This window comes from Macaca mulatta, chromosome 6 (assembly GCF_049350105.2).
Source record: "Macaca mulatta isolate MMU2019108-1 chromosome 6, T2T-MMU8v2.0, whole genome shotgun sequence".
In the NCBI taxonomy this organism is placed as follows: Eukaryota; Metazoa; Chordata; class Mammalia; order Primates; family Cercopithecidae; genus Macaca; species Macaca mulatta.
Window position 1 is genome coordinate 36,728,242 of NC_133411.1, and position 26,620 is coordinate 36,754,861.

General features: G+C 37.4%; 1 protein-coding gene across 1 annotated transcript in view; it reads left to right on the plus strand.

Annotated features, from left to right (window-relative positions):
• The window catches only part of SPEF2 (sperm flagellar 2), a 184,062-nt gene that overhangs the window by 55,950 nt on the left and 101,492 nt on the right, over window positions 1-26,620 (plus strand). Inside the window, exons 11-15 of the mRNA XM_015139859.3 lie at window positions 17,831-18,050; window positions 19,258-19,412; window positions 20,969-21,044; window positions 22,412-22,473; window positions 24,376-24,479. Coding sequence (XP_014995345.3) covers window positions 17,831-18,050; window positions 19,258-19,412; window positions 20,969-21,044; window positions 22,412-22,473; window positions 24,376-24,479 — 617 coding nt within the window. The remainder of the gene's footprint in view (window positions 1-17,830; window positions 18,051-19,257; window positions 19,413-20,968; window positions 21,045-22,411; window positions 22,474-24,375; window positions 24,480-26,620) is intronic.

The window sequence follows — 26,620 nt, forward strand, 5'->3', positions numbered from 1 at the left end:
ATGCCCACAACCAAGTGATAGTTGGAATTTCTATAATTTAGAGGAAGGATATTTCATTTCCAGGACATCATCCATGTTGTCTTAAGTTGTTCATGATTTTTAATTGCTGCTATTTTTTGCCTTTAATGGCAAATTACTGTTTAAGTTCATGATCAGGTGAGCTTGTTGTGGTTATGGGGTTAACCCTACAGTGTGTTATAATGTACATTTTTATTAACATTATTTTTGGCCTATGATTTTCCATCAACTAGACTTTAAGATGTGGTTGTATATGTTATGTTTTAACATGTGTATGCCTGTCACTACAGCACATGTATGGATACCTATCCCCAAAATTTTTTACAATGACATTTATTGCCACCAGGTCTTTTTCCACCAAAGAATAGAAATATTGGACTAAATGGGCCGTGGAATTCTCTGTTTTCCTGTCTCATCTGAATTGTTTGGCCCAAAGACATCCCTAGATCATTGACCCAAGAACAGAGAGATTTTAGTAGATGAATGTTAAGGGCATGTGAATCGAACACTTTTTTACATTTAAAACATATACATTGCATTGATCAGCTAGGCTGCTATAATAATACACCATAGATTGGGTGGTTTAAACAACAGGAACTGATTTTTCATAGTTCTGGAGACTGAGAAGCCCAAGATTAAGGTGTTAGCCAGTTTGGCTCCCCAGTGAGATCTTTCTTCCTGGCTCACAGAAGACTGCCTTCCTGCTGTGTTCTCACAGGGCAGCGAGAGAGGGAGTGAGCTCTTGTCTCTTTTCTTCTTATAAGGAAACTAATCTCATCATGGGAGCCCCTCCCTCATGACCTCTTCTAAACCTAATTGCATTCCACAGGCCTAGCCTCCAAGTACCATCACATTGGAGGTTAGGGCTTCAACATATGGATTTGGGGGAGACACAAACATTCAGCCCATAATACATGCATTATTCAGGATACTTACAAAGTGTCACAATATGGAAACTTACTAATAAGGTATAGGAACTTCTAATTTCACATGAACTTGCTTGTTTTATGGCCTCTTCTGTTTCTTGCCAAGAAGTCTTAAATTTTCTTGTCTTTTGACTATGATGATGCTTCTATTGATAAACCTGAGCATTAATTCTATTTTAATTAGTCATTTTAATATAAATATATATAATTGCATTGTGTAGTACTGGAGGGCCCTGAAAAATATGATGGTTTCATCTTTTATTTTCAGATATGGAGGAATACAGCTGACCTCTAAGTGGACAGAGTAAGCACTTGCTCATATGATGGAGGCTGAGATATTCTCTAAGGCTATTCTATTGTAAAAATTCTGCCTGTCATTGCACTCAATGCCTCATAATATCATTCCTTTGAATTAAGACACCAGCACTTCTTAAAATACAAACATTTCTTAAGATAGGCAATAAGAATCATGATCAGCCTCCAAAATAGAAAGGAGCTGGGAAGGAAATTTGATGTTGAAAGGAATATTCTCATATCATTCTAGTTTAGTTTTTAAGAATGTGCCATTTCATACCTACAGTTGCTTTTCTCCATTTGTTTACAGTTTTACCTCTAACTCCCCAGATTCCTTCATTAATGGTAAGGCTATCTAAATGGCTTTTTTAGACTAAGCCTCATTGTATCTTGGTTGAGTAGGATACTTTTGTTTTTTGTTTTTTTTTTTTTCTGTTTTTTTTTTTTTGAGACGGAGTCTCACTCTGTCACCCAGGCTGAAGTGCAGTGGCACAATCTCCGCTCACTGCAAGCTCTGCCTCCCGGGTTCATGCCATCCTGCCTCAGCCTTCCCAGTAGCTTGGACTACAGGCACCCGCCACCACGCCCAGCTAATTTTTTGTATTTTTAGTAGAGATGGGGTTTCACCATGTTAGCCAGGCTTCTTCTTTGTAGTAATCAAACACACTGATTCTAACTTACAGAGCAGAGCATCAATGTATTGGTTTTCAAAGAGGGCTCTAGTTGCCCTAGGTCTATGGTTGCCAAGAAACAAGGCTATTTTCTAATGGTTGTAGGCCAAGGATTTCACAGGGCTTGATAGAGGTCTGGGACTTGTGTCTATGGAATAGGAGAAATAGAAGATGAACTCGGGTCATGTGAAGGGTATTAGGCTTCATTTATTATTAACACTGGAGACAAGGTAAGTTCATTTGAAGACCATGGTAGAAATAGTTGAATTAAGGTATCAAGTTCAAGACATTAGACCAGAATTGAGAAATGGTTTCCAAAAAGTTGGCAGCCAGATAGAAGTGGAATGGGATGTGAGAAGGACAAAGCCAAAGAGAGGAGTCCTGGATGACTGACGTGAATAAGATCAGAGTGATTGTCCACCACTCATTTTTATTTGTTCTTGATCACATAGAGAGAAGCCAACCCTCTTCCAAGCTCCCTCCTCTGTGGGACCAGGGAAACAGAAGGTGGTCAGGGCTTTTCTGGGCTTTCTTCAGAGTTTTGGGTTTGTTCTCTACCTACTTTAGCAACTACAAGAGCCAGCTTCTATGCATCAAGCCCACTTTCTCTTCAATCAATTCCTTGGAATTACCAGCTAGGATTTTAGAGTTGGCTGTAAAATTTTAAGTTTTAAAACTATAGGCTGGATGCGGGAGCTCACACCTGTAATCCCAGCACTTTGGGAGGCCAAGGCAGGCAGATCACTTGAGATCAGGAGTTCAAGACCAGGCTGGCCAACATGGTGAAACCATGTGTCTCCTAAAAATACAAAAATTAGCTGGGCATTTTGGCGGGCACCTGTAATTCCAGCTATTTGGGAGGCTAAGGCACAAGAATCCCTTCAACCCGGGAGTCGGAGGTTGCAGTGAGCCAAGATTGTGCCACTATACTCCCGCCTGGGTGACAGAGCAAGACTCTGTCTCAAAAGAAAAAAAAATATTTTAAAGCAATGTCTTAACAGATAGGAAAGACACAATGGGATTTGTAATCTTGAAAACTTGAATGGATCCAAGAAAGTGTTTAATTTTTAATTTGGCTCAGATGTGTAGGACTGAGAATCATAAACTCTCCCACCTAAGAGACCCCCAATGCCACCACTCCTGTCCATTGTCAGGAATTGTCAGCCATATTTGGTACAGCGGGCCTATAGTAGTCTTTGACACATTGGTCAGTGTCACCTCTAAGCTTTTTGGGGGTGGCTTATACCTCTTTGAGGTATCAATCTTAGCAGTGAAATAAAGAGGGTGGTAATAGTCATTATAGAAGAGGTTATTCCATGTGAAAAAATACTGTGTGAATTTTGCAGTTACCAGATAGGCAGAACAAGTCATAATGCTTATGTATTTTGTGACACCAGAGAAATTCCAACCAAATCTCTTTCTTACTATCCCTGGCTAGGTAATAGCAGTAGACAGGTGAATTCAGATGTAGATGCTTCTGGAAGAGTTCCTTTAAATAGTAAGACCATGGAAATTACTATAAAAGTGATCCTGAGGTAGGATACCACGCCTGATGAATAGAGCATAGTTTAAGCAGTTGGGGAATGACATTTACTTTTTGATAAGGATAGCCACCACCACCACTAGAATTGTTTGGTGGCCCCAGAACAGGGAGAAATCTGATATGAAGTCCAGGGTGATTCAGTCTCAAGGGCACTCGGGGAGCAATGCAGTGAATGACCTTAGAGTCTTATTTTTTGTTTGTTTGTTTGTTTGACCCAGGCGATTGTGCTTTGAAAAGCACTGGGCTGCTGTAATTCTCAGTGTGCCACATTCAGTGCCTTGGAAGGGCCATGGTGGCTTTCCAGGGATAGAGAATGGAACAAGGAGTAGGAACCTATCATTTTGGGGTGACTGAACTACTTTTCCACTGATCTCCTGAGTGAGTCACTTCGAGCACAGCTGGAAATCAGAGTGCTAAGCAGAAGCCCCTACCCATTGTTTGCATCTGGTCACTGAATTTCAGCAGCGCTGAAATGTAGGTTTTTAAGCGAGAGGATCTCCCATAATGGCATAGTGTCAGTTACCTATGGCAATCAGACCCGCAGTCAGCCCAGTGATTCTGGCTGCTTGATATATTATTAATTTGTAGCTCAGCATTTCTGAAAAATAAACCTGTCACTGCTGAGCTTTCTGAGCTTCTGAATATGTGACAAGCTGGAGTGATTGGATTGCATCGTGAGGTGCCAGGCTCTCTCCAGTGTGGGCCTACAGGCCTTGACAGTGACCACTGTCACACACTGAGTAACTGACTGTGGCCAATGTAAATTTCCCTCCAAAACCAAGCATAAGGTAGATGCAGTCTACTGCCCTGGGTCTTCTTTTGCAATAGGCTAAAATTAAACATGCCTGTTTTCGTACCATTAGATTAGGGCAGACTGAGGAAGGCTACTCCTGGAACAGAAGTGATCAGATTACTGAGTGAAAGGCATTATTGAATCAGGTCAAATTCATTAGATTTCCTAATGATCCAGAATTAACCATGATATGGATCCATAGGCAAGGCATTGGCCACCCACAGTCTGCTTCTAGCCAGAACACTGTTCAGCTCAGCGTGGGGCTCCACATGGCAGATGAAGTTGAGCTAACCTCTGCCTTTCCCTTGATAGTGCAGACTCTGCATTTCCTGGCAATAGATATGACCTTCTCTCTAGAGGTGCACCCACCCTGTCAATGTCAGTGAAAGATAGACACTCCTGCCCACTGGCTCCTCTGGAATCTGAAGGCCAGAGTGTCTGGTAGAAAGATGTGTCCAGGTAGCTAACCATATGCTGACCTGACTGGAGGTCAAGTGACCTAACAAGGCTTCCAGGCTCACACAACAGGGTCAATTCATCTTCCAAAGTTGTTCTAAGTCCTTCTTGAAACTGGGCCCCAACACAGAGCCCGTTTCCTGACAGCTCCTGGATAAAAAGACAGAATTCAGCTGCACTTCAGCTAATCATCCTCTCTTCTCTCTGCCTTTTTATCTAAGGCAGTATGTGGCAGCATCAATCTTTTCCACTGTCACGTGGCTATCAAACAGGTCCCATACAGTGTTCAAGAAACCCTGTGGGGATGCCAGATTACACAGCTGAACTCCCCTTAGGGAAGATAAATAACCACACTTTCTGCCTCTTCTAAGAAACCTGGGAAGTTATTATAAATGTTTAAGTCTGAATAAAATTCAGGCAGTTCTTCCAGATTTCCTCAGGGTTTGGGGGTACTTGGAGGACAGAAAGCCCTGGAAGAGATGACAACAGAGGCTCTAAAACTGAAAGTGTTACCTTATTACTTTCCCATGGAGTATGGCTTCATTCAGAGTGCCATATTCCCCAGGCACAGTAACTGAAATATAGCCACTAGACTTTTCATTCTACCCTAGCAATAGGTATACTTCTATAGTATTTTATTCCCTATGGTAGGAGACCAGGACAGACCCAGTCGGAAGGTCAGCCAGGAGATACAGTGCCAGAGGTTTAATTCTTAGAACTGGAACCAAGACAGTCAAGATAATTTCCCTGATGTGGCCAGAAACAGGAAGAGACAGAGGTGGGATCAAGCCAAGTCCTTTGAGCATGCCAGTGATGGAAACTGAGATTGGGTGAGAACCAGACTAGAAAATGAAAACAAAGCTGGCAGGTTGCAAGCTAGGCAGAACTGGAACAGAACAGGACACACATTAAAGGCTTGGAAGCAAAGTGAGGAGGCTCTAGACAATTGCCACAAATAGAGCTAGAACATCTGCAGCTTGTTTTTCTCATCTGCCAGTCATGTGGAATACAGCTGGCTCATACTAGTCTAGGAGACCCAAAGCAAATACCTAGTTAGGAATATGAAATTAACCAGGTCACAAACAGCTTCTGTCATAGAGCAGATTGTACCTACCCATTGACATGGGCTGCTCTTTCCCACTCCAGGACCCTGGACTCAGCCCAGGTGCTTGGATTTTTAGGACCTACCAGCTCCTGACTGTTTTAAACCTGACTTCTTTCCTGTCTAGTTTTCTGGCATCTTGCAGGCTGCTTATTTGAATTTCTGACCAGTTCTAATCTATTGCTACCTACGTTCAAGTGTGACAGATCTCTTCCCAAATATGGATTCACTTTGAAAAACTATTTGCAACCATAGGATTTGTGGTAATGTGAATATAGTCAATGTTCTCAAGGGATTTATTTTTCCCTAAATGATGTTACCCATTTGCTTTAGGTGATTTGGGGATATTTCTATTAAAAAAATTAAGACTTGTCCTCCATCTTTTCTCTGAGATAAAACATCAGAAAATTGAAATACTTTAATTTGTTTTTGTACCTAAAAATGGCATTACAACACCTCTCTCCTCCCTGTTAAGTCTCTGGCATAGTTTGTTGGAAAGACCCAAATTAATAAATTGTTTTTCATATATTACATCTTAAATGAAATGCTTTTTGCTGACAAAAAAAGAGATGCCTTAATTTAACAGCACACTTTAAATCATACTACAGGTTGTTACTTTGGGAGATGCTTACTGTATTAGCTAATGTCATCTGTGGTATGTGGATTTTTGCTAGCTTCTGTCTATGAGGATTATACTTTCTGATCTTGTCTCTAGTTTTGGGTTATGCCTATCTTATTTGGAGGCCTAAGTCATCTTTGTACTTAGTTTAAATCACTAAAATTGAATTTCAATTTAGTCAGTCACTTATTCTGTTCACATATATTGAGCCTATAATACTGATTGATTCATTCATTCAATAAATAGATATCTATTGAGTGCCTACTTCTACCAGCACTGTTCTAGGTCTTGAAGATATAAAGTTAAATAAGACAGAGATCCTTCCCTCCCAGTGTTCACAGTTTAGTAGGGATGAGAGAAAAACCATTCCAGAGAATGATGCTGTGTAGATAAGAGTAGGAGTTTATGGGACACATTGGAAGGGATGAAATTCGGTTGATTTGTGAAGTATGAGTAGGCGTCAGTTGATTTAAAGGTATTAGCGCAAAACGGACCTAACCCTATGAGCTGTGAGCTTAGATTCTTCTATCTTTGTATTTTTTCCATGGCTTCATTAAATTTCAAGCCTGTAGCCCAAACTAAGCTTATGAAGTGTGTTTGGGTGTCCTTAACTAAGAGTCACTTCCAGCATCCAGACTTTTTCAATAATCTCTGAAGATACCAATCTTGGTTATTTCTAACAATCTTCCAACGGAAACATGTAGACTGTGCAACAACTCAAAATACTATAAATGGGCAATTGGCTTGTCCCTGGTTAAGACATCATTTTCTGCCCAAGAGTTTGGGCTTGAGTTAATAAATTACCTAACCTCTCACTCACTAATTTTTTTTTTTTTGGATACAATTTAACTATTAATTTGTCTATTTTCCAATAAGCCTAAAGTTTTATTGCATTTTGAATAATAATAATGTACCTGTTGATAAGAGTTTTTAGAGATTCACATTATAAAAAAATTTAAGAACAGCAATTGTACAAAATACAGTTTTCCAAAGTACTAGAAAACAGGTAACCAATAACTAAAATCTAATAATACAAATAAAATCTAGCATATGAGTGAGCTGGTCTTTAAATTAATTATAACCAATTATGAGAAATTATACTGAGAACTATATTACTTTAAAAATATACTTTGACTCTCTAACTCTCTGAGTTGAGTCACTGTTAGTATAAAATTAAGAATTATGGCCGGACACGGTGGCTCAAGTCTGTAATCCCAGCATTTTGGGAGGCTGAGGCAGGCGGATCACAACGTCAGGAGATTGAGACCATCCTGACTAACACGGTGAAACCCCATCTCTACTAAAAATACAACAACAACAACAACAAAAATAGCTGGCTGTGGTGGTGGGCACCTGTAGTCCCAGCTACTCAGAAAGTTGAGGCAGGAGAATGGCATGAACCTGGGAGACGGAGCTTGCAGTGAATCGAGATCGTGCCACTGTACTCCAGCCTGGGTGACAAAGCGAGACTCTGTATCAAAAAAAAAAAAAAAAAAAAAAAAGAATTACTCTCCCTATTTGAAGATATCTAGAAAAATAAACCCAAGATGGTAATTATAGACATGAGATTAGAACTGAGGGTTCCTGGTATCTTGTCCAGTGAAATATCCTTTACTATTTGTTGTCCAAAAAGAGATTGAAACCAGATTGTGAAATTAATTTAGGTCACAACCAGTATTTATTTTTAAAAAGGACAAAGTAAATATAATAAAATGCAATGCAATACAACAGGAAATAAAGCATATCACAAGTAGTGATGATAAGCATTTCATAAATTTTTTTGTGCATTTTATATCTACTTGTACAGAAATGCTGGGTCACAATGTAGAATGCATTTTTTTTTTTTTTTTTTTTTTTTTTTTTTTTACAGGGAGACCTAGTCAAAAATGTTTGAAAGCCACTGTCTTAGAAGATGTAGTCCAAGTGGTAATTGTGCTCCAAGAGAAGCCAGGGAGTTATAGGAGTGCTTTACAGGGATTCAGACCAATAAAAATGGACATGTCTGGTGAAAAAGACTTCCTGGACGTCTTGAATAGCTAAAGAAATGTCCATCATGATGAACATAAATTCAAATTTCTCTGAAATTTGAGGATTGGTAATGGCTACAACTACTTCTGAGGCTGCTAGTACAAGTCTTAACTATATTTTAAGTATTATAGAGTGTTGTGCCAAGGGAAAGTGGTGTGCCAAGGGAAGAGCCAGCCAAGCCACACCTGCAGAGTGGTAGGCCAAGGGAAAGCTAGCCGTAGATCAAGGCAGCTTGAATGTCTTGCCATGGTAGAGTTACAGTACGTTGGCTGCCCTCTAAAAGGGGCATAGCCTCATTTTGTGGAGTCACTGCATACAGAATGTCTTGAAGTCAGTCTGTTAGAAGCTTCTGCCCTAAGTCCTTGGGCCACTGCAGCAAGATAATCTGTTGTTGGGTCTTATCAAATATAGGTTAAAAAAAAGATTGCATTTCAGGAAACCAAGGAAACTAGGAGGTATCAAAAACAGTGTAAGTGTTGTATCCTCCTAGAAGGTCCTTTCTGTCTCTTAGAGGAAAAGGCACTTACCTTGTCTTTCTAAATGTATCAGTAATTTAATTCTGAAGTATTTAGAACACACTAAATTGGGAACATCTGGGACATATCAGGCCATGCAGATGTTGGGAAGTTCTAGTGATCCATGAAGACAAACACTGGATTATATGTACCTTCAGACTAGTACTACTCCTCTACAAAAGCCACCTTTGAATGTCTCTACTAAAGTATTATTCTTGTAACTCTATTATTTGTTTGTTGAATTTTGTGCTAGGTGCTCTGAGATTTTATGCATTAACGAATATGTCCAAAGGCCCAGATTCTGTTTATTCAAATGGATCTAAGTAAGTCAGCTCTCCCCACTTTTTGAAAGGGTGAATGAGGAAGCTCCATTCCCAACTTGGATGTTTAGAAGTGGCAAGAATGAGAATGAGATACATGTGGTTTTTACAGGGGTAATCAGCAGCATCATTCAATCACTTGGGCAACGATACAATCAAGAAGGGAACCCAGTGGACACGTGGGAGCCCAAGCTTGCCCTTGAAGTGTGCAACTCAGCCAACATTCAAGCATGTTTGTTTCCAAGTAGACTCTGTTTGTAAATGCTCATGATTCTATTAGCCATGATTCATAACAAGGAGACCAAGGATACTGACACATTAGGCCACAAAAAAATAAAAAGATACGAGAGACTGGAAGTAACCAGAATCAGAACCCCAGGTCACCATTAGGCTCCTACATTAGGGTATAGGGAGGCATGTGAGTGCTTTGGATCCAGACTAGATAGCAGAGTGGTAGGCCCATGTGATCTGTAAAGATGGGATCTGTAAAAATGGTAGATACTATGGGTTGAGGAATTCAGAATTCAGGTTCTGGAAAGGTCAGTGTAGGTCAATTAATAAAAACAGTGCTAGTGGACCAGACACTGTGACTCACGCCTGTAATCCCAGCACTTTGGGAGGCTGAGGTGGGTGGATCATTTGAGTTCAGGAGTTCAAGACCAACCTGGCCAACATGGTGAAACCTCGTCTCTACTAAAAATACAAAAATTAGCTATGTGGTGGCGCATGCCTGCAATCCCTGCTATTTGGGAGGCTGAAGCAGGATAATTGCTTGAACTTGGGAGATGGAGGCTGCAGTGAGCCAAGATCGCACTATTGCACTCTGGCCTGGGTGACAGAGTGAGACTCCGTCTCAAAACAAATAAACAAAAACCAGTGCTGGTGAACAGGTTGTGACTTTTTACCATAGGCAGAGTCTATTTACTCTCTGTTGTAATTTTATGATCTCTGTTTAGGTAGACTAAACTTCACAGGGAGAGTCAGACCTCCTAGGTGTTGATGGATCCTGAATCTTATACTTACACCTTCTCAAAAATGCATACTGATAGTATTTATGCAGGTGCAATTAAAATATTTTTATTAAAATCAAGACATCTTAATAATTGTTTCCTACATGTTCATGACAGTTTACATAAATCAGGGACTAGTACATCTACACAGAAAGAGTATCTCGTTAAAGCAATTGTTTATACCATGTGATACTTACCTGGTTTTACCCACTCTGGGCGTCAAAGTGTGGGCCTCATAGTCAGGTGTCTATTTACAACAATATCTGAAAGAGTAAATAATTTATGTTTTATTATATAAATAATTTAATCGTATCTACATAGATAACAAATATGTAAAATAGAGATCTGATAAAAATTTTTGATTCCTCATCACTAATAAACTAGTAAATCTCTTTAGCTCATTGTCGTTAAACTAATAACCATCTTTTTAATCTGAATTTCTTCTTTCTCCAGTTCTTCTGATCTCTTTTCACTCATGATGTTCCAATTTCCTCCCCTTTGAGATGCTTATCTTGACTCAGCCTTTATTTTTGGTCTTTGCTAGGAACTTCATAGGCTTTCCTTTGACAGTGATTCTGCTCAATGTGTTCCACCAAATCCTTTATATGCTAATCTCCACAGGTCAGCCTAAGCATTCTGTTCTCATCACAGTGACATCCTATTCCATTGTGTTTGGCCACATTCTACAGCTAGCTTAGTGATGGAAGAGGGCTATTCGGATTCTTTGTGAGGAAGCAGGCCTTTCAGATTGGAGTGTGGCTGGATGTGGCGCTCTTACATGCCTTCAGCAGCTGCCTGAGAACTCCTAAACTGTTCATAGTCAGAGGGCACATAGGCTTCTCACACAAGCATTATTTCATTTAATCTTTACAACAGTCTGGTGATACACATATTGTTACTATGCTGCAAAGATGATGGAATTAGTGAGAGTGCAAAGCAAGCAAGTAGCAGAAGCATTATACAATAGAAACTCAAGTCATCTGAGTTAAGCCTAAGACTGCTTCCTTTCAAAGGGTTAAGTGACTGAACAGCTCAAAATCATTACAATATTGGCAACTTTCCACTTCAACTTGGCCTTGGAAATATCACCTTTTTTATTGTAAAATTACATAATTTCTATAGCTTCTGTTTTCTTATTTGGTTAGTTTCTAATTGGCCACATTACATAAAATAATCACCATTTGTCTAATTTGAAGAATAAATAATTCCAACAAATGAAAGCAGAAGCAAGAAATCAATTATAGTGCAATCAGTAATTTTGCAGATCCTATTAGTATCTGGCTAATTTTGAACAATGCAGATTATTATTATGTGCAGAGCTCCTAGAAAGACCAAAGGCAGTAAACTAAAACAAAATAATTTTTATAAATACAGAATAGTATGTATAGAATTGGCAGCCAAATAGGATTATATTTATATACTAAATGTACTAAAATTTGTGTATAACTACATTACACCAATTTTAAAGAAAAACTACGAGCACTTTAGGGTTTTAAAAATTTGTTTCAAAAAGTGTTTTCTTATCTGCAATGTTCTCATATCAGAAATTCTGGTGCCAAATCAGACAAGCCATTCATAACATTTACCAAATTTGACAACTTATATTCTAAGTAAGCGTGCTTTGTCAGATAATGGGTATGAAAAGAATACTGATGAAAGAAAAGCAAGAACATAGGGATATGCTTATTTCTATATGACATAGCATAATTATAGAAATATTGTCAAAAGTGGCCTAAACAAACTTTTCTTACTTCAAGTTATTTAAATAAATAACTCCACTTGTAGACTTAATCTGTTACTGAGGGCCACTTTGTCATATTAATTAAGAGTTAAGGATTAAAAATATAATATGGGCATTTATTTATAAGCCAGAAATGTGACTTGCTCATTACTTAATGATAGTGTAGTAATATTTATAAACCATACATCATCTATTTGACTAATATGAAAAAAAGTCATTCAAATTAGTGGTCAAATTTGGCCAATCATTTTTAAACTAGAGCTTTTCAGAGAGGTCCCCTCCAGAAAATGATTAGGAAACTTGAGCTAAATCACACACAAGACAAAGACACATACCTTCCTTAAAAAAAAAAAAAAAAAAATACACTGACTTAAGACAATCCAGACTAGCAGTAGTTGGCTGGTGTTTTTAAAGAAATATAATGAAATATAACGTATCCTGTCTTTTGTTTTGGTTCCCTCTTTGGATTTCACAAGCACCTATGTTGATGAGGCAGCTCCTTTATCTCCCCAAATGGACATTGCTTATGCTTCTCTATCCCTGATCTTTGGACTGAAAAGACTTACATTAAGATGATTAAGGGCAGTGATATAATAGAAGTGCTGATAGAACTGATCATCTGAGATACAATTTTGAGGAGACTTACATGATTAAAAAAATACTAATATATCTTGGAATTTCTTTTTTTTTTTTTTTTTTTTTGAGACGGAGTCTTGCTGTGTCACCCAGGCTGGAGTGCAATGGCCAGATCTCGGCTCACTGCAAGCTCCGCCTCCCGGGTTCACGCCATTCTCCTGCCTCAGCCTCCCGAGTAGCTGGGACTACAGGCACCCGCCACCTCGCCCGGCTAGTTTTTTTTTTGTATTTTTTATTAGAGACGGGGTTTCACCGTGTTAGCCAGGATGGTCTCGATCTCCTGACCTCGTGATCCGCCCATCTCGGCCTCCCAAAGTGCTGGGATTACAGGCTTGAGCCACCGCGCCCGGCCTATATCTTGGAATTTCTAATTTTCAATATTGCACTATGATTTGACATCTCTGCACTGCTGAAACAATATATGGGGTTTTTTGAAGTTTGAATAGTTTAATAAATAGGTTATAAGTACTAATTCCAAATAATTTTAAAATATAAATTACATGTATTTCTATTCTCTCTTTGATAGAGTGCAAATGGAATAATATCTAGATAATGAAATTATCACATATCATGTTACTAAATATATTTTATGTGCACTGAAGATAATTTTTAAAGATCCTCAAGTGACTGCAGAAAAATACCATTTTACCTATATGTATATGTAAATAAAAAATCTTAATTCTTCTCTGACTTGTATGTCTTAATTATTTTTATTGTTATGACAGAACTATTGCAGCAATTTTTGATACTTTTGAAAATACGATAAATCAATATACTAATTTACCCTCTTAACAGTGGTGAATGAGAAGTATGACTCAATCTTTTGGTTTTAGGCAAAATATGATACATAATAGCTTTATCTGGATATCTTTTATTACTATGAATTTGAACATTTCTTTATAAACTCATTGGCCATTTTGTTCTACTGTCAAAATTGCCCATTTATATCCTTTCCACCATTTTTCTTTTATTTTTCTTTTTCTGAATATCTATTTTATGTACTAAAATTCTTAACCTATTGTCAAATATATATGAATATACACATACATATATTGCAGATATTTTGCTTTTGTTTTTTGTTTTTGAAGTGTGTGAGTTACGTGTGTTTGTGTGTGTGTGCTTGAGAATGTGCCGAAGATTTTGTTTTTGTAGAGTGTGATCAAACTACCAACTTTTTCCTTTGTGATTTTCAGCTTTGGTGTTGTGCTTGGAGAAACAATCGTGGAGCATATCAGTGTTTGCCCAAATTTTCATGCTGTTAGAGTTCTTGTTTACGTCGTTCATTCTTCTGGTGTCAATTTATTTTTATGAAAGTATAAGGATATCTAACATTATTTTTTTCCAAATATATAAATAGTTATTCAAATACCAGTTGTAAAATAATCTTTCTCTGCTAATGTGAAGTATAAACCTTATTACATACTAAACTTTTACATATAATTAGATCTGTTTCTGGAATCTATATTTTTGTACACTGAATATTCTGTCCCTGTAACTCATTCTTTTCATTACCATATTTTTTAAAAGCACTTTCATAACTTATAAGGCAACACTACCATTACTTTCCTTTTTAAGTATTTTTAATGGATTGTTTTTTTGCCCATTATATATCTTCTTGCACTTTAACTTTTGTTTTGAGATGGAGTCTAGCTCTGTCGCCCAGGCTGGAGTGCAGTGGCACAAATTTTTGTATTTTTAGTAGAGACAGGGTTTCACCATGTTGTTCAGGCTGGTTTCAAACTCCTGACCTCGTGATCTGCCCACCTCAGCCTCCCAAAGTGCTGGGATTACAGGTGTAAGCCACTGCACCTGGCCCACTTTAACTTTCAAATCATTTGTCATATCAATCTTTGAGCGATGACTAGGGGGAAATGACACTAGCACTTTTGTTGTCATTAAACATTAAATTAGATTAATTTGGGGGAGAATTAAATGGTTTATAATTTTGAACCTTTTTATCTCACCCTCTGTTCAAGTCATTTTTCTTAATAGTCAAATTTTGAAGCTTTCTATATATAGACTCTATACATTTTTTGTTAATTCCATTGATGTTGTCAGCTTTTGCAAGCAAAAAAAAATTGCAAGCAAAAAAATTTTGCAAGCAAAATATTTGCAGGCAAAAACAAAAGGATCCTTGTTGAATAAGCAAGAAAAGAAAATACTCAAAATATGGTGGGTGGCTCAAAGAATCCGTAGGTGGGCGCAAAAGTAGACTCAAGGTTAAACTTCCAAAGAAAATCACTGGAACAATCATAGCAAAGTCTGACAAGAAAACTGTCACTGCCACCACCACCCCAGAGCACTAGCAGCAGTTCAGGTTATAGCTGCCACCTCTGCACAAGGAACTCTGCTCTTCAGCAGCCACCATTACTCCTAGAGACAGTGCTGCTTCTTTCTTTTTCTTATTTTGTTGCACTAGCTAGAACTTCCCAAATAATGTGACTAATAGTACTCATGATGAGCAACTTTTTCTTGTTCTTGCCTTTAATGGAAAAATGTGTAGTTTATTTTGGTTTGCCATTGGTCTAGAGAGTGTTAGGAAAGGTATCTTCAATTCATGACTTACTAAGATATGGTTTTATTTTGTTTGTTTTTCTTGTATTTTTAAAATCAGAAATGAATTTTGAGTTGTATCAGTTGTTTCTTTGTCAGAATGATCTTATGCTTTTATTTTTTTATTTTAACCTATTAATGAATATAGTACATAGGCTTTCTAGTATTTAACCTTCCTTGGATTCATGAAATAATTCTTATTCAGTCATGGTGGGATAAAGTCAACATCATATACTGGATATGAGTACATGTTCTGGGATCTGACTGCCTGGGTTCCAATCTAGGTTTTGCCATTACTCTTTATTGTGACCATGGAAAAATAACTTAGTCTTTGCAATACTCAGATTTTTCTTCCGTAAATCGGGAAGATAATAATAATACTATGTGTGTAAGAGTTGTGTGAGAATCGTTTGACATAATGCATGAAAACAACAGTATATGCTACGTAGTATGGAGTCAATGTCAATTAGTATCTTTATTGTCTGTTAATATTACGTTGACTTTAATGTTGATGCATGATTTGTGCCAAATATTTCCAAGGGAGATTGGCTTGTAGTTTTCTTTTGGGATGTTGTTTTTGTCAATTATCTTTGATACATTTTCTGTATAAGGGTTATATTAGTCTTGCCAAATAAACAGGAAAGCTTTCTATCGTCTTCTATACTCCAGAAGACTTTTAAACATTTAAATTTCTGTTCAGTTAAGGAAACAAAATTTTTCTGTAAACCATTAGTGTCTTCAATTTTCATAAGTATAGTTCTATGACATCTTTTTCATTTATTTCATGGCTTTTATTTTTTCAAAGATTTTACTTAATTTTAATCATTTGCACTTTCTTAGAATATCATTTATTACCATGCAGTTATAAATCCAAATTTACTATAGTATAGTTGTGCCTAACGTCTTCTTTTTCTTCCCGCTTCCTACTTTTATTAAAATTATACCATGCAAACATTTGTTACAGATTGTTACAGAAGTATATTGCATGATGCTAGGTTTGGGGTGTGACTGAACCTGTCACCCAGCTAATGAGCATAGTTCCCAATAGGTAGTTTTTTAGCCCTTGCCACTCTCTGCATCTCCTCCCTCTAGTAGTCCCCAGTGTTCACTGTTCTCATCGTTATGTCCGTGTGTACCCAGTGTTTAGTTCCCACTTATAAGTGAGAACATGCAGTATTGATTTTCTGCTTCTGCATTAGTTTGCTTAAGATAATGGCCTCCAGCTGCACCCATATTGCTGCAAAGGACACGACATCATTCTTTTTTATGACTGTGCTATTCCATGGTGTACATATACCACATTTTCTTTATCCATTCCACTCTTCATGGGTACTTCGGTTGATTCAATGTTTTTGCTATTGTGAATAGTGCTATGATGAACAGAGAGTACATGTGTCTGCTATTTTTCCTATTATGTTACAACATTGATACTTGCTATTCTTCACTTTTGTGTCAAAGTAGTAGAAATTTCATTATCATTATTAATAAGGATAAGTTTTAGAATTTTATCAATAAAGTGTATCTGGATAGTTTTCCTCTGTAATTTATTAATTTCCATTTTTATTTTTACAAGTTTCTTCTTCCCAGTTTGATTATTTTAAAATTACTTTTATTCCCGATTTTAATGTCTACTTTGTTTATTTTCCTTCTTTTTAATTTTTTTATTGATACATAATAAACACATGTATTGATGCATTTATAAAATATGTAATAATCAAATCAGGGTAATTGGGATATCTGTCATATTAAACATTTATCTTTTCTTTATGCTAGGAACTTTTGAATGGTTCTCTACTGGCTATTTTGAAATATTCAATAGAATATTATTTACTCTAGTCTACTGATTTACTGAACGCTGCACCTCGATCAAGGCATTTTAGGCTAAGGGGTATTTTCCTATGTGTACACTTTGATCCCACCCCATATTTTTAATAAATCTGTTGTTTTAATGTTCCTTTTAGACTTTATAGTCTCAATTTCCTCTTTCATACAAGAATCATTTTTAAAGAATGCTTTTCATTTTAAATACTTATTTTTTTCTATGTTTCTGAAATCAACTTCTAGTTATATTACATGCAAGTCAGAGAATGTGATCTGTACTGTGTTTTTTCTCTCCATCTAATCATTTGATCATTTCATCAAGAAACCTGAATGAAGTGGGAGTTAAACACGCTAGACTTAGAGATATTGAACATGAAAATTCTCTTTTATCTTTATTACTTTAAAATATTATAAAATAAAGTTAATACTTGCATAAGATAGCAGAGAAATGATTACTGTCTTTTATTTGCTTACTGGTGATAACATCAATTTAAATGTCTTAATATTCAACCTAGATTACAAAATGTCTCAATTTATATGCTCACTTTCATAAGCTAAGATTTTTTATTTTTTATTTTTATTTTTTGCTTTTATGTAGGAAGCATTTTTCTGCCCTCTACTATGAAACTATTATTAATGTTATTACTCATTTTTATAATATAATTAAAGTATTGATTGGCTTTTGTTGGCTATGATTTGGATTTACTTTTGACTTTTAAATATTTCATATACCTAAATTCCACTTTTCAGAATATTTCTGTTTATTTGATTGTTATTTTTACAGAACATGGTTGGAGAGTGGGCCTTACCAGAAGAAATGGTTGACAATTTACCACCCTCCAACAATTGCATACTGGGCCATATTCTTCATAGGCTAGTTGAAAAATCTCTTCCTCCTCGAGCAGAATCAACACCACCTGAATTACCTTCATTTGCTGTTAAAGGATGCTTACTGGGGAAAACATTAAGTGGAAAAACTACCATTTTAAGGTCTCTACAAAAAGGTAGAATTTTTTCTCCTGCTCTGCCTGCCATTAGGTCCTATTTACACTGACTGTAGCTGCAAATGTCTATGTCTATTTAAAAAAAAAAAAAAAACCATACAAGAAGCATTGCTGATATGTTGGGAAATCTCTATCATCAAAAATTTTATAATTTTCCAGGCTATGATTATTCAGCCATAAAAACGAGTGAAATATTGATACATGCTACAACATGGATGATCCTTGACCACGTTATGCTAAGTGAAAAAAGCCAGACACAAAAGGTCACATAATGTATGAGCCCACTTGTATGAAATATCCAAAATAGGCAAATCCATAGAGAAAGAAGCGAATTATTGGACATGAGAGGCAGGGGTAGGGGAATGAAAGTGACAGCTCAATTGATTTGGGATTTCCTTTCAGGGTGATTAAAAATTTCAGGAACAAAATAATGGTGATGGTTGCACACATTGTGAATATCTAAGTGCTACTGAAATGTATCCTTTAAATGGTGGAAGTACTTAACTTTATGTTATTTGAATTTTATCACACTTTTTATCTATTTTATTTTTATTTATTTATTTATTTATTTTGAGACGGATTTATTTTTTCGTGCCACCACACCGGCTAATTTTTGTATTTTTAGTAGAGACAGGGTTTCACCATGTTGGCCAGGATGGTCTCAATCTCCTCATCTCATGATCCACCCACCTTGGCCCCCTAAAATGCTGGGATTACAAGCATGAGCCACCACGCCAGGCCTTATCACATTTTTTAAAAAGAAGCTTGATCCACCTGGGTGCGGTGGCCCATGCTTGTAATCCCTGCACTTTGGGAGGCCGAGATGAGTGGATCATCTGAGGTCAAGAGTTTGAGACCAACCTGTCCAACATGGTGAAACCCCATCTCTACTAAAAATACAAAATTTAGCCGGGTGTGGTGGCATGCACCTGTAATCCCAGCTACTCAGGAGGCTGAGGCAGTAGAATTACTTGAACCTGGGAGACGGAGATTGCAGTGAGCCGAGATAACGCCACTGCACTTCAGCCTGGGCCACAGAGTGAGACTCTGTCTCAAACAAAACAAAACAAAACAAACAAAAATAAGCTTGATCCAAAAGACAGTTCTAGTGGGCCTGAAAGACTGTTATAGGGCAAAACCAGCACATAAAGACAATTTCCAGTTCCCAAATGAAAAGCTATTTATAAGATTATATTTTGTACTTTAGACTTTCCTATGCGGATACTTTCTATTGACACTCTTGTCCAAGAAGCTATCCAAGCATTTCATGACAATGAAAAAGTCAGTGAGGTCCTACCAATTCAGAAAAAAGATGAAGAAAATGCTCTACCAGTTCTGCAGGAGGAGATTAAAGAAAGCCAGGCAAGTGTGATTCTAGTTTTCTCTTCTGCGCCTAGCACATTAGAGATTTGGAGCTGGATGGAATTTAAAACGTCTTCTAGACCAGAAGTTTCTTCTGTACAAACCCAGAGAGTAAAATTTTAGGTTCTGCAAAAGTCTAGAGAATAAATATTTAAGTTAAATATTTAGGATAAATTTGAGGCCAAGAGGTAAAATCAAGGATATTATGTGGGTACTTGTATAACAAGAGAGAAAACTCCTGCTTCCCACCAGTTTGTCTGGGTAGACCGTCTTGTGTGATGGGCCCCCTCTGGGTCTAGTAGCCGTCAGCTGGAGCCGTTCTCCCGATGAAAGAGCCACTAGCTGGTAAGTGGGGGTGGGTGAAGTGATTGAATTGTGGAGGTTGGGAGGGTGGTATATAATTCTTTTGCGGGAACTCAAGAAGTCACCAACTCCTGCACGGAGATCCTCCCACCCAGCTTCTGGCAGTTGCCAACATCAGAGTCCCCAGTGTATAGTCAGAGACCAGTGCTGGCCCTGGGCAGTGGTTGAGGCAGATGTAGAATCCCAGCAGGTACAGAGGTAGAGGAGGACTCCAGTCTCTGTCTCCAGTCTCACAGTGGTCAACTGCTGAAGTGGTGTTCAGAAACTGTATGAAAACTGTTGGTAGGCCTTTGTGGTCTATGAGCTGTAGTATGCTGACACCTGATCTACATTAGTAGATCTCAATTGGGGGATGGCTCTCTGAAAGGTTTACCTGTATCATATTCCCATCAATATTGCATCTCATTTCATTATTGCATAATGATTCCTGGAGTGGAGGGGTGAATAGGAAAATGTAGCCCCACCTTCAGAATCCTTGATGTAGTCCAGCTCCCTCATTCTACAGAGCATGTAGTAAAGACCCTAAGCATGAATTGGTTTGCTTGAAGTCAGAAGGCTTGTTATTGGCTTCTCTGTGATTAAGGTTCCAGATTGTAAGTCCACTACTCTTTCCTCTCTCTACCTTATGCTGCCTCTGCAACTGAATGAATTAGCTGATAATCTGATCCAGATCATTTGCATAGCCTGCAAAAATAAATGTCATTTAACAATTAATTTTGAAAATAACTGGGAGAAGTTTTCTTCATGGTGGGCTCTCTCTTCTTCCATGTTGTAATATCTTTATATTTTAATCAATAAAGTAATAGACAATGTACATTTTTTAAAAATTACCCTATGGCTATGACTGACATCTCTAGGATTGTTCAAGATGGTTTTCCGTAAACTCTACCCTTTCCTTAGGTTCCATTATCTTTTCAAAATAGTAATGGGCATATTTTACATAGTAATTGAAGATCATTCAAAAGACAGATTACATCACAGGTTACTGTGTATTTCTATAAGTGCAATTATCCAATCTTGTTTGTTTCTGGAAATAAGAATTTAGGACTGAAACTTTAATCTCCTTTAAAATCATTAATGTTATAGATAAAAAGTATTTGTTCTCAAACATTTACTTATAGATATAAAATTAGGAGAATTATTAAAATATAGCAATGGTAAAGTCCCTCCCTGTGTTTGTTTTCTCTCCAAAGGATCCACAAAATGTATTTTCAGCTGGTCCAGTTTCAAATGAAGTATTACCAGAAACAGAAGGTGAAACGATACTTAGTAAGATCTCAAAACAAATCATCTATTATTTACATTAGAGAGAGAAACAATGAGAACACATATATGTGAGCACGAACATGCTTTCAGGGAAATAAACAAGAACCAAAGGGAGTTTTATATAGTTGTCTACATATGGCCATTTGACAGAGGGAGCAAGATCACTCTTTCCTACAACTGGGGATGAGATGAAAATTACAAGAAAACCTTTTGAGTCTCCTTCAAATGGTTAATTAGTTTTGCTGCTACTATGAAAGAAGCCAGAATAAATCATCCTCATTCTTCCTGTCTGTGCAAGGGGACAGACAGTCTTTTCTTGTTCTCACCTGTGTGTAAGACTGTGTGTATGAGTACAATTGGGGCTTTCTACAAACGTACTCCTGCTTTGTTTATTGTATTGCAGAAGGCTGTAGGGGCTGGTCTTTTTAACCTATATGCACAGTGGTTCCTAAGTTTATTCTCAGCCTTGGGCACTGCCAATGCAATTAAGTTTCCCAAACATAACAAAAAGTTATCTCCCTTGGGATCTGGGCTGCAGTCCTTCAACTCCTTTGTAGAACCATTGAAGGAAAACAATTTTAAGTATTAAATATTTTTTCCTGTATGTGCTAGTGAAGGCTTTGCCATATTAAATAGCTTCCTCATATTCTAGCATGAAGCGAGCTCCTCCTGTGCTATCATTATTATTGCCATTACCATTGAACAATGTCCAGGTTTACTATGAGCATACAACACTCCAGAGAGGTTGGACTTTCCTTTCTTAAGAGGATGCTATCTGTCCCTTATTCCTGTTATCTGTTTCTTAAGAGGTAATTTTAGTTGATTTTTTAAAACTATTATAAGTATTTTATTACATATTTTATTATACATTAGTCTAAGTAATTATAAACACACTGTTAAAACTTCTCTTTTTTTCATAGAATTTCAGTTAAAACACCTCTGACTTCTAGAGTCATCTGCTTTTAAGACGTTTATCTATAACTTGGTAATCCAGGAAAATAAAAGTGTAAAAAAATAACATTTTAACATTTTTTTGAAAAACTTGACTGTCTTCTGAAAAGCGACCCCTGACTGTGTTAAAGTATTCCTAACGATATTTTTATGAGCTCAGATCATGCAGAAAGGGAGGGAGGAAGGGAGGGAGATAGGGAGGGATGGGAACCACCAAGACACATAGTGGCCAGGATCTTAATGGTGTGAGTGAAGGTAAAAGCTATGCTGTGGTGATTCTATTACTTCTTTCCTCTGAGTATCTCAGGCATAGCTGGATCTGATAACCCTTATGTCCAAAACCATAGATGGTCAAATACTGCTGTGGTTGTTAGGTGTAAATACCAGAAATTTGTTTTTACCGCTTTTCCTATTGCTAGGTGCTAATGCTGATAAAACACCAAAAGCTGAAGAAATCAAATCCAGTGATAGTTTCTTAAAAGTAAGTATTATGATCTAATTTTAGCTACTAGCATAATAAAACATGTCATGATTAATGGCGTTTTGGAGTGTCTTCAAACGCAATGAAATGGCAATGTGTTCTTCTTTGGTTTCAAAGTAAATTTGATGGTATAATATTAGGTCATCTGACTTTACTTAGCATTCTTTGTATTCTCAATATTCATATTGAAAGCAGTGGAAATTACTCTTCAATTTTGCCAGGGTAATAAATATGTGCTTTTAAAAATTTTAGACTGAGGCCACATTCATTTAATCTTTACCATTTAATTTATGACTTTTATTTCACTCATACCCTCTTTACCTTTAAATATTTTTTCCAGAATTTATCTTTACTCTTGTTAGTGACTCTACAGAATTTTTTTTATTAATGCCTGAAAAAATGTTTACAACAGTTCACTCACTATTTCTGCTAATGGAAACTAATTGGTCATCAAATAAAATGACCAGATTAAACCAAGTGAAATTTTATTGTTTGTATTACATTTGATTTTTTTATTATGCATCTTATCATGAAAAACAGTTTTATAATATTTTAGGTTTCAAAAGTGCTTAAAGATAGAAAAAGTTTTGGAAGGATATACACCAAACTGTAAACAAGATGAGCAATGGGAGAGAAATGGGTTCAGAAAAAGCAGGAAAAGGAGACTTATTTACTCTGTGAATTTGAAATATGAATTAGCAGAAAGGATAAGTATGTTTTATATTTACCTTTATTGACTTTAAAATCTCACAAATTCCATATTCAATTCAATTCAATTCAAAGAGCATATGTTGTTTTGTACAGTGTTTTAATACCTTGGATATATCAGTGAATACAAACGACAGGATTCCCTGCCCTTGTGGTGTTTATGTCTCTCTAATGGAGAGAGACATAATAAACTATGAACATAGAGATAAGTATGAAATTGAAGATGATGATGAGTGTCATAAGAAAAGGAAACATAGAGTGGAGCAAGGGGAGCAGGAGCACAGGCCAAGGGCAGTGAAAGAGGCACAGCTGGTCACCTTATGACATCGGGCAGGCCTCCTTGGGAAAGGGAGACTTAAGCAGATTGAAAGAGGTGACAGAACCAGCCCACTGGATCGGGGGAAGTGTTCCAGGCTGTGAGGATAGTGAGGCAGGAAAGTGCCTGGCCAGCTGGGCCAGAGAGTATTTAGTAAGGGATGAGGTTAGAGACATGGGTGAGAAAGGAAAAGAATCAGGTCAGTCAGGCCCTCAGGCAATTATTGGGACATTTGGAGTAAAAGGGAGAATTTTAACAGGGCTTGGAATAGAGCCATACCATTTGACATAACATTCTCACTCTGGCAGCTGAGCTAAGAATAGACTCTAAGTAAGTTCCTGTTTCAGTGATATTGAGTAGCTTGTATTGGACTAACCTACAAATAACAAGTATAAACACTAGGCAAAATAGAAAAGATAATTATTTGAGGGCTAAAAGGAGACAGCAAACAAGCAAGCAGCAAACAACAGGCAGAAAATCTGTGGAATTTGACCATGGAAAGATGAGAACTTCACTGGGCAAGGGCCATGTTTATATGAGTTTTCCCCAGAGGGCATGCCCCTGTCTGCATGGCATGAGTGGCCACAGCCCAAGCAGAGAGCTCAATCTTTCTGATTTAAGGTATTAGAGAATTAAGTCTGGGGATGCAAGAGCAGCTGCAATTGAAGAGTACAATCTGGGAAGGGAGGGAGCCTCGAAGGAAGAGCCTCACATTCTGTGCACACATTTTCCTGAAATGCTTCCCTGACTCCCCAACTGTGCCACATGATCAGTGTCATCATCAGAGAGCATGGTCATTTAATTGACTTTTCCTCCAAACATTTGGAATTTGACTTTTAAATTAGCCATCTTCTGTCATTTCTTGTTTATTTTCCCAGCTCACTACGCGTGCTCAACTTGGTGCAAAATCAGAACAGTTGCTGAAGAAAGGAAAGAGCATTCCTGATGTGCTGCTTGTTGACATCATGGTAAATGCTATTAAGTATGTACTGCATTTTTCTTCTTCTTATCTATTTAATATATTCTTTATCACACAAAGATGTATCCAGAATAATATGGAAATTTTTTTGTTTTAATATCTCATAAGTTTCACTCATCTGTACAAGAAAATATATAGCAATGAAAAGATAGATATATTTTGTGATTTACATGCCTATATTCCACTTCTTCTCCCATACCAAGCTTGACTTCTTTTACCCAGATATGAATAAAGTCAGGTTCTATTACCTGGGGGGAATTCAAGGAGAAATTGAGTAATTGGAAAAGCCAAGGGAAACACTCAATTGTGTGGTCACAGACCACGGGGAAAAAAGAAGCCATAGAGACTTGGCTAATGAATGTAATAAAGAGAGAAGGCCAAGTAGGCTGGATAAAACTGTCAAAAAGCCCCCTGAGAAAGAGCTGCGGACAACTTGAAGTAGGTGAGGAAGCAGAACTGAGTAGTGAGATGTGGAATGTGGAACCAGTGAGACCAAGAGAGATGAGGAAGGAGGACTGAGAGTTCTACTCTGCATCTGGAATGGACTTCCCTTAGTGTTTTCTTAAAAGATGACATTAAAGATTTAAGCTGCTTCTCAATGATGATGTGTCTAGAAATCAGATCACAGGGCCGCCCAGAGCTAGGAGGGACCTCACTCTAACAGTTGTAACATTTCTCAGAAGTGATGTAAAGCATGTTTCAGCCATGGGATTCTTTGCTCCTGCTCCAAAGAATAATGTATATGAAAAGTATCAGATATAAAGCAGTTCTTCCCTTTAGTTTCAGTGGAACTGAAACCTCCACACCCCATCGTCAGAACTCCATTACCCTCCTTCCACTACCACTATCCTCATTGCCCCTAAGGCTCCTCCAGATGACAGTCATCAGTGTGAAATCTTTGATCCAGTCTAAATCCGTCATTTTTTCTATAAGGAAAGGGAGGCACATGACAGTTCAGTGAGGTACTCCAGTTATATGTCTGGCTAGTGGTGTAGCCCCAGCCAAAGTCCAGGTCTCCTGACTCCCCATCATCTCATGTCCTCACACTACGGCTGAACAAGGGTGGCCCTCACCTCCCACTTCCTCTGAAGTGGCTCCTGTGACTGTGGGTGGAGGAAGGAACTCAAGGAAATTCTCTTTCCCATCTTAGGCCCAAATCAACAAATTTGTTCTATGCAGAATGCTTCACCAAGCTCTAAACAAGTTATAAAACCAAATTGAAGTCTTTTCCTGCTCTTAATAACCTAATGAGAGAAATAGACAGTGACATGAAGATAGCTTGATACTATGGAAAGATCATTGGATTTGGGTGATTTTTAGTTTCATGACTTTGCACAAGTAATGAAATTTCCTTTAACTTCTGTTTTCCCCCTCCTTCCTTGCTACATTATTGGTAGGATCATATGCAGGCCCCAAAGTAGACTCAGAAACCTCTGGAAAGGGGATTCCATTGTTTAATATGATTTTCGACAGAAATAAATGAAATTATATGTTTGAATCCAAAGGCCAAAAACACAATTTTGCATAATTTAAGGGCTTAGAAGAACACAGTCTAAGTTTATGCCTTTCTCACCTTGTTTTCCAGCTGCAAATTAAAACAATAATTATTCAACACCCATTCTCTAAAGAGGACACTGTGCTGAGTGCAAAACCCCAATTGCACTTCAGCATCCTATAATCTAACTGAGATTTTAAAAGACTCACTTGAATTTGTGTTAAGCAGAGAAATATAACCATTTGCATGGCAAAGTGAAAGTCAGAGAAACTGAGATCAGGATACTATGACTCTACACAGGCTTGGGTGTGATAGGAAGAGCTCTCCAGGTTGGCAGTACAAGTATCCAGTATGTGCTAAGCTCTGTGCCGAGTTTTTAAAATGCATCATTTCAGTTCATCCTCACAACTGCCTTATGAAGTATGTTATGTTACCCCATTGTATAAATTAGGAAACTGAGGTGCAAAGGAGGAACAGTCTATGAACAATATAGAAAATGCAATTCATACTCACATTACATTGAGGAGATGAGTTTGTTTGAAGTAAATGGTGCAAAATTGTAAGAGACAACAAGTTATAGAGAAATAAGGTGTTGATATGGTTTGACTATATCCCCATCCAAATCTCATCTTGAATTGTAGCTCCCGTA